General features: G+C 32.4%; 1 protein-coding gene across 1 annotated transcript; it reads right to left on the bottom strand.

Annotated features, from left to right (window-relative positions):
• Window positions 1-633: 633 nt before the first annotated feature.
• Window positions 634-6,235, bottom strand: LOC138337997 (uncharacterized). The gene is made up of 6 exons (XM_069288446.1): window positions 5,138-6,235; window positions 4,832-5,039; window positions 2,839-4,397; window positions 1,413-2,648; window positions 1,266-1,350; window positions 634-1,157 (listed from the first exon to the last, which is right to left on the bottom strand). The coding sequence occupies exons 1-6, from the start codon at window positions 6,233-6,235 to the stop codon at window positions 634-636; spliced, it is 4,710 nt and encodes a 1,569-aa protein (XP_069144547.1).
• Window positions 6,236-10,037: the final 3,802 nt, after the last annotated feature.

The raw sequence follows: 10,037 nt of genomic DNA, 5'->3' as shown, positions 1-10,037 counted from the left end.
TATACATTGCTTTCTATTTTGAGTTGGCCGATGATACCTACTCAGTACTTGTGCCTTGTACTGACCCCTACTTGTATGTTTCTTTCTTTGTTATTTATGGAATACATGAAACATGCCATCGTCTTCAACTCGTCCTCAACTCTAGCCAGTCTTCATCGCGCCAGATTTCAGGGTGAGCTATTGTTCTTAGCTCGGACTGGATTCTCTCTCATTCATGTCTTGATGTCCTTGAACTTCGGACATGGACTATCTCTTTTATTTGTTTTAGCTTCCTAGATACTCTTTTTTTTAGATGAACGACCCTTGAGGTGGGTCAGGGGCTTAGCTACACCCCCAGGCCTTAACATTCATAAAAATCAAGTGTTACATGAAGGGGGGCATAAACCTTACCTTCTAAATTTTGGTAGGTAGATTGATTTATCTTCTAAGATAATTCAATTTACCTTATACATTAAGATGCACTTCTATGAAAATAAATTTTCTAAGAAAGCATGAATTAGGGAGACTCTCCCTTTACAATGTATAAAATTGAATAAGATCAAACCTATATTAAAAACTAAGTATAGTTACATAATAGGTTCAGTAACAAAAGTATCACAATCCTATACTAAAACTATTGAAATCTTCATTTAATTAAGGTGGATGCTTTATCCTCTTGATTTTCCTTCTTCTAAAATTGTGCATTCCCATCTTTTCAAGTATATAGCTTCCTCGAATTATTCCTTTGAGCTGTTGAGTAACATAATAATGTTGTGGGATATCCAAAGTATGGCTGAATTTAGCCAATAAGTCTACAGTAGTATTGGCTTCTCTATAGATGTGTTGACATTGAAAATGTTCCATTTTGCTTCCAATATACAGAATTTCTGGAACTGATTGTTGGAATCTCCATGGGATGTTAATAGTCTTGTTGATCCACTTATAGACAAGCTCTGAATCTACTTCTAGATCTATGCATTTATACCCATGTTGTTCACACCAGTCCAAACCATACTGAACAACTTTCAACTCTGCAGTATTGTTAGTTCCCAATCCAAAAGGTAATGAAAAAGCATAAATGAGTTTACCTTGGTGATCCCTCAGTATACCTCCTCCACCAATTTTGCCTGAGTCACAGAGTGCACTCCCATCTGTATTAAGTTTGTACTTGCCTTCATCTGGTTTATTCCATTTTAGCATAGTAATTTTCTACTGTTGTTTACATTGATCAATAATATGTAGCAGACTATCCCAATTGTGTTGCCATGGTATACTAGGGAATACACCTTTAATAACTTGCATAATGTCTTTAAGGATACCATATTGGACTCTTGAAATGCTTGATTTTTTTCCTCCATCTTCACAGCACACCTGTTTTTCCACAGATTCCAACAAATAAAATTAGGAATAATATGAATAAATAATTTATATACCTGATTGTGAGTGTGCAGATTCCTCCATTGCAGTAGCTGATTTCTCAGATTGGTATTTGATAATATTGCTCCCACTTTTGCAGCATGATATCTCCAAATATACATAGCAAAATGACTAGTAACCAAGATGTGATTGATATCATCTTTGCCTTTATTATAACAACAATAACAATCATTCTCATTTTTGTCAAATTTCTGCAGAATCTCATTAGTTGGCAGTTTTTCTTTCAAAGCTCTCCAAATAAAGAAACAAACTTTGAAAGGAATATTTCTATGCCAAATAATATGATTAATAGGATCTTGATGCCTTTTCTTTCTAATAATATCCCATGCTGAAGCAATAGTAAATAAACCATTTTCATTAGGTGTCCAAATTGCTTTATCAGCATTTCCTTCATCAAAATTGATATTAGTTTGAAGAATCTTGGGAACTATCAAGGGGTTAACATGTTGTCTAATAAGCCTTTCATTCCAATTCCCATTCACTATGAATTTCAACAGAACAATATTATTTAAACTGGAAATATTAACACCATGAATTGCAAGGGGTCCCTCTCCAATCCAATTGTCCCACCAGAAGCTGCAAGTACATGATTGTATTTGCCACTTAATATGTGATTCCACATCCTTTCTAATTCTTGTTAAGTATCTCCAAACAATAGAATTACCAGTATCATATTTCTTGGCTAGAATATTAGCCCTTTGACAATATTTGGCTTTTATAAAGATACTCAATAAGGATTGTTTTGTTCTAAGTTCCCACCACTGTTTGTATTGGAAATATACACAAATATCATCCAACAGCCTTATACCAATTCCACCTTCAATAGTTGAATAAGCCATATTTTCCCATGAAGCCCAGTGATACTTCTTCCTATCCTTATCAATTCCCCAGAAAAAGTCAGCTATAACTCTTTTAATGTAGTTGATAGTAGTCTTAGGAGGAGAAATAGCAGCTAAGATATGAATTGGAATGGACTGCAAGACATGTTTGACTAAGGTGATTTTACCTCCAAAGTTTAAAACTTTAGATTGCCACCCTGTAACTTTTTTAATAACCTTTTCCACTATATCAGTATAATATATTATCCTTTGCCCTCCAATGTATAATGGACATCCCAAGTATTTAATAAGACTGTTCTTCTTTCCATAACCAGTTATCATCTTGATATCCTCAATAATTCCATGACTAGTATTAGGAGTAACCATAAAGAAACTCTTCTCTTTATTCACTTTCTGATCAGAATCCCTTTCATAATGCTCAATAGTGTTCATAATAAGGTTTAAGGAGTGTTTATCAGTGGATGAAAAAATAATAATATCATCTGCAAAAGCTGAGATGATTTATTTGAGGCCCATTTCTTTCCATATAAAAACCTTTATACAATTGATTTTGATGAAGGAGATTTAATTGTCTTGAAAGTACTTCAGCACCTAAGATGAATAAAGCTGGAGATAAGGGGTCTCTTTGTTTCAGACCCCTAGTAGAATGGAAGAAACCATGCCTTTTACCATTGATCACAATAGAATACCAATTATTACTCATAATTCTCCAAACTCTATCAATGAATACTTCACTAAATCCCATTTTTCTCAAGACTATACAAGTGAATGCCCAGGAAACTCTATCATAAGCTTTGATCATATCAAGCTTGATCACTACATTCATACCTTCTTTAGGAGATCTGATACCATGTATAATCTCATGAGCCAACATTATATTCTCAGAAATACTCCTCCCTTTTACAAAACCTGATTGATTATCAGAGACAATCAATGGTAGAATGGAAGCCAATCTAGAACTCATGATTTTGGATATAATCTTATTAGTAAAATTACTCAAACTAATAGGTCTGAACTCCTTTAACTTACTGGGATGATATACTTTAGGTAAAAGAATAAGGCATGCATGAGTCATGTATCTAGGCATAATATTGCCATTAAAGAAAGACTTTACTGCTTCCATCAGCTCATCTTTAATAATGTCAAAGCATACTTGAAAGAATTTACCACAAAAACCATCAGGACCTGGAGCTGAATGTGGATTCATACTCATAATAATCCTTCTTACTTCCTCCTCAGTAGGCATTTTGTCTAAAAGTAAATTTTGATCCTGGTTAATCATATGAGGAATACACTGAATAAAATCTTCATTAATCATCTCATTATTGCCTGTAAATATGCTTTGAAAATAATAACAAGCTTCCTTAGCAATATTCTCCTCCCCTTCAATCCATACACCACTGTCATCCATTACTTTATGGATCATCATTTTTTTCCTTTTTCCTCTAATTACAGCATGGAAATATTTGGAATTAGCATCCCCTTCTTTTAACCAATGCAGCTGAGTCTTCTGTTGGTGAATATTATATTCCACTTTTAAATACTTAATATAATGAGCATTAACAGCATTCAACCTCTCTCTATTTTCCTTGCTACTATTCAGAATCAAATCCTTCTCTGCCTCTTTAACCAAATCTTCATACTGCTTGACTTTTGCAAATACATCTCCATATTCCTTCTTAGACCAATTACTTAAGGTTTTAGTTAATCTTCTCAACTTAGTATGTAAGATCCACATAGGATTCCCAATTACTTCTTCCTTCCAACACTTTTCCACAGTAGATAAAAATGAATCATTCTCAATCCAACAATTGAGAAATCTGAAATACTTAATAACATTTCCTTGGTTATCATTCATTTCCATCAGTAAGGGGCAATGATCTGATCCTTCTGATGGAAGGTGAGTGATATTAGTTTGTGGCATTTTTTCAAGCCACTTATCATTAGTCATACCCCTATCCAATCTTTTCCAAATTCTTGAACCATCCTTCCTATGATTACACCATGTATACTTCTGACCATTGTAACCCATGTCCAATAAACCACAAGCCTCAATAGTACTAATAAATTCTAAACTTTTGTTAGTATTGTAATCCCTACCACCCAGTTTTTCACTAGTTGAAGAGATCACATTAAAATCACCTATAATGCACCAAGGATAAGTAGTATCAGACCATTTCAACATACTATCCCATAGAGGCCTTCTCAAATGATCCTTACACTTGGCATATACAAAAGTCATAATAAATTTCTCACTCCAGCCTTCATGAATAATTTCACAAGTAATTTGTTGTTGATCACTTTCAAGAATTCTACAGTTCACCTCCTCATTCCAAAATAACCAGATTTTGTTATTAGGATTACAATAACTATGATCCATCAATAACTGCAGTCTATAAGAGTCAATCTGAGAATGATTAGAAAATGGTTCTAAAATAGACATAATGGATAGATTATGGAGTTTCCTGAGGTTAATCATCCTTTCAAGAGCACCATAAGTATTGATACTCCTAGCATTCCTACAGAAAAACTTCATCATTATAATCCTCTACTTCTAGCTCTAGTGTTAGGCTCACTAGTACTAGCCTGTTTATTCTGTTTCATAAGCTTCCTTCCCCTAGGTGAAAGGCCTTGTTTTTCAGACACATCTCTAATCTCATCAGCATTAGAATTGTGAATTAAGGGGCCTTTTTGATAATGGTAAGAGGTATTATCCTCCCTAGGTACAGTACCCTCTCCTAAAGATTGATTATCTATATCATAATCATTTTCAGAATCAGGCTCCTTATAATAATCAATAGTATCATCTCTTTGATGATCCATAGGAACTCTACCATCATGAGGTTGATTATTATTTTTTTTTTATTTTTATTAGACAAAACTTGAGGGTTAGTTAAAATGGATTTATCAGGAGGTTCATTCTCAACAAGAGACAGCTGTTCATCCATTTTACCTTTTCCTTTATCTCTAATCTGAGCAATTCTATCAATCTCCTGACCAATTCCAACCTCACCTCCAACAGCTACACCAACAGCAGTTTTATCTATATAATGGGGTGCAGGGGAGGGAAGCATTGAGTCAATACCTAAAGGAGTGCTTACATCCTGTTGGTAAACAGTCTGTACATTTCTATTAGCATGAGTTTCATGTCTTTGTTGCTTACTTCTTTGATCTCTATTTGCATTGATCCCTTCTTGATTTTGATATTGTCTTGTAGAGTAAGCTTGATATTGCTTCTTATGTGCATTAGTTTGATCAATATGTTCCTCTCCACCTTCTCCATCAGAAGTAGTTTCCTGCAAATCCAAATCAATATATGCATTTTTTGTTGGGATAGAAATCATACCTGATTGAGGTTGCTGCTGTTGCATAACATTACCATCATTATTGAATCTAACTTGTTGATTATGATTGTTCCTTCTTCTTTGTATTTGCCAGTCCTCTTGCAACATTTGTTGTTGGTTCTCTGGTGTAGGTTGATTGTGAAGCACCTCCCTTCTACCTTTTTCCCCAGCCTTAAAAGTTTGCAATTCTCCAATATTATTATGATTACTGTCCTTCCTATTTTTGTTTTTCTCCGTTGCTTTTCTTTGTTTATTCTCTTCATCGCTTTGTTTCACTATGCAATCCATTTCTTTGTGTCCTTGATGCTTGCAATAGAAACAGTAATCAGGGATACTATCATATTCTATTTTTTGCCATCTCCCATCTGTTATATCCTCACCAATATATCCCATCCATATATGGGGTGGCCTTTCTTTAGTTAAATCAACTTGTACTTTGACTCTTGCTTGACTACCTCTTGTCTTGTTAATTGAAGCAGCATCAAGATACAATACTCTTCCTATTGGAGACAATAAGCTTGTAATAAACTCTTTGTTATAACAGTGCCATGGCAATTCAGGTAAGGATATCCAAATTGGAACCAAGGGTGTTTCTTCATCAGGCTTGAATGTTGGAGTCCAAGCCTGAATCCTCATGACCTGTCAAGCTATAGTCATTCTCTGCTTGGTCCAAACCATGTTGTAGTCCAATTCATTGTCTAGATCAATGTATACATGTCTAGAATTAAAGTGTTCTATCTTCACTCCTCCAGACAATTATGTTTGCAATATAAAATTCTTTCTAATAAGCTCCACCCTAGGCATTGTGTAAATAAACTTCCCAATAAGAGTGTATCTACATGTTGATGCCAAATCTTTAACTACTTCCTCCTTCACATAAAGTAATGCAGGAAGTCCTTGTTTGGTGGTTATTTCAGGCTCAGACAGCTTGATACTAACATTTCTTTTGGACTGGTTATACCTCAAACGATCAGCATATGTCTGAATTACTGTATAGGGGGGCTGCTTCATTAGTTTGATCTTTCTTAGGAAATTTCTCATTGTTTCCTTGCAGTAGATCATTCTTATCAGGAACATTTCTAGAATTAGGTCGATCAAAGTTGGTAGAAATCTTAGGGAAATGATTGTTATAATTTTGATTCCTAACAGCTTCCCTATTTACCCTCTCAGATTCTTGCCTATGAACATCATAATTCGAAGTAATAGGGGGAAGATTAGGAATACCTTGAGTAGTTCCTTGTGTATTGAGTAATTCAGATGAATTCACTGCTTGAATTTTCTTTTGTGAAGAATGAGAATTGTGTCGCGAACCTGAAATTCTGGGAACAATGTTTACTGGTAATTGATGTTGTTGATTTGTTTCTTGAACCCTATTGAAGTTAGAAACACGTTGATGGTGATGCATAGAACTGTTATCTTGTGAATTATCAGCTCGATTTCCTTGTTCTTGATAACCTTCATGCGATTCCCCTGTTTCACCTTCTTTTTGATTTTCCATGTGTCGGTCGACAATGTTCTCCACACTTTGTTGTTTTTGTGTATTGTTACCTTGAGATACTTCCCCTGTAACCAATTCTTGTTGAATACCCTCCGATCGAACTAGATTAGAACTCGATGTCGCCGCTTCTCGCGACTGCGATTTCTCCACCGCAATCGACTGCGATATCGCTGATTCAACCATTTGCGATTCATCTCTTCCCAAATCCTTTTGAACATCTATCTGTTGTGCATCTCCCACCTTTCCACTCGTCTTTTGATTCTTTTCAATAATGCGACGGAACTCATCCATCTCCTCTTCTACCGTCTCCATTTGGATCGCTTCTTCCCTCAAATAGGAAGAAGAAGAAGACAATCCTAGATACTCTTAGATTTAGTAATTTAAGGATAGAATGTTCTTGTGGTGATGACTTCCAGATTTTGGGGATAGTAAATGATAAGTATTGAGTTTTAGAAGTTATTTAATCGATTTTTGTTAATGAGTTTTAAGTCTTCCACATTGTATTCTGTTTATATGGTATTAATATGTTGGGGTTTAGATTGGTTGGTTCGCTCACATAGTAGGATAAGTGTGGGTGCCACTCGCGGCTCGTTTTGGGTAGTGACAAAATTATACCTAAATTTTAGCTCATATATTATAGTATACATGTTTTATGGAAGTATCTTGTCTCACCAATTTATGTTTAGTTGAATAAATTGAAAATCGCTTACAAGTATATGAACTACATTGTTGTAAGATGTAAGATAAACATGCGATGATATATATGTTCACAAATAGAATATATTCTTTAATTTGAAATATTTTGTTTTTCCGTTAAAAAAAACCTTATTAGTTAACTATTGACCAAAAGATAAATATTTTTCATTTATGCACACAGTCAATCGACATGTCAAATATAAGAGCCAACAATTTATTATTGTTATAGTTTATAAAAAAAATTAATGTACAAAATATAGTTCTAAAAGATAAAATGTAGTTGTTTTTTTTCACATGTTAAGATGAAATTTAAACAATTTAATGTTGAATACATGTGCCAAGTAAATCTGGTTAGACTAAAAGAAAATTGCACAAAATATATCTTCTATACGGTAATATTAGTAAGATATGACTAGTAACATATTGAACATCATCAAATTGAAATAAATATATACTTTATTGCACTTAACTAGTAAAAATTTTTATTCATCGTCTTCATTTGTCCGTTTGAATAAGAGATATAATGAGGATCCATATTTTACATTCACAAATGAATCTAAAAATATCGTTTTGTGCAAAGCTAATTGTTTGCACCTCCGCTTAAATAAGAAATACTATTTATTATAACATATATTTTTTTGAATTGTTAATCAAGTGCGATACTTGTGTCGAAAAATGGTGTGTGTGTGTATATAATATATATATATATATATATATGTGTGTGTGTGTATGCATATACACTCATACAATTATATTTAGATCTAAAATAGTAAAAAATCACAGACAGAGGAATCAATAAGATGATCACAATGGTCTTTGATGTATAAGTAACGTTTAATCTGGGAGTTTAATACCTTTATTTGATTGAAATGGTTATTAATGTGTAACAAAAGATGTTTGTTGTGGTCATTAATATGTTTCACTCAATTGAAATGGTCTTCAATTAAATAAATTATAAAACATAAAGGAATCAAATATTCCATCAAATTTTGAGAAAGATTTATTTATGATACCCGTTAAGAGTTTGTCTCATCTATGTCATTTCAGTTAACAAAATGACATGGATGAACCTTTTCTCTAACAACAATGACATAAATAAACACAAACTTTTTATAAGTAACATAGATGAATTTTTTCTAAATTTTATAATATATTCAAACCGTTTTTCTACCAACTATATATTAAAACTATAAAAAAGTAATATCTAAACTTTTGACGAAAAGGTTCATTTCTAGCTTTTAATCGTCACCAAAGTAACAAATTATACATTTTATCAAATGATTATACAAGTCAAGCCAACTGTTTCGTCATAGAAATAAAGCAATATCAGTGAATTAACCAAATAGTTATTTTTGTTTTACTTTTATTTTTGGACCATTTAAAACAGAATATTTAAGTAATTTTTTGAATATTTTTTAAATTTTAATTTTTTACGTATAATTTTTAAAATCACAAAATTAATGAATATTTTTTTAAACGTCGTAATTAGTCAAACAAAACAGACAAATCAAAATAGAAAGGGAGTGAATAATATATTTCAAACTACTTATATTCATTTGCAAAATAATTTTATAAAATTTAATTATTGGGCTTGCTAATGAGCGAGACAAAACATAAAACTAGTCAAATAGTTTATGTTTGTAGTTTAATTAATACAAAAAATCGTGCCACAATTGTACAAAGTTGATTTTTGAACAATTGAAGTTAACAATACATTCTTCATCCTGTTATCCACAAAAAGAAAAAGAACATTATAACTAGAACATAGTATATACTATATAGAATCTATGATGATAAATACTAAAGTAAAATAAAGGTGAATTTTTCTATTATTTAATGAATGGTGGAAAATTTTAAGAATTGTTTTTCATCATACAACTAATTAATTTACCCAATTAATGTGATTTCGAATTTATACATGATAATTTAAGTTTAGGAACTACCTAAAAAGTATATATATACACACACACTTGCATTTAAATCTAAAAATGTAAAAAATATCACACAAATTGAAATAGAGGTATCGAGAAAAAATCAAAATATTCTTTAATGTATGGGTAATGTTTAATCTTTGTTGTTAATACATTTTACTTGATTGAAATGGTTCTTAATATGTTACAAAAGATGTTCATTGTGGTCCGTAATATATTTCACTTAATTGAAATGATCCTTAATGTATAACAAAAGGTGTTCATTTTTGTCACTTATCCTAAACCTAACGGATTTATCAAAAAAATGTTAAAT

This window comes from Solanum lycopersicum, chromosome 8 (genome assembly GCF_036512215.1).
Source record: "Solanum lycopersicum chromosome 8, SLM_r2.1".
Classification (NCBI taxonomy): domain Eukaryota; kingdom Viridiplantae; phylum Streptophyta; class Magnoliopsida; order Solanales; family Solanaceae; genus Solanum; species Solanum lycopersicum.
Note: the sequence above shows the minus strand (reverse complement) of the source record. Positions and strands in the feature narration are given on the sequence as shown.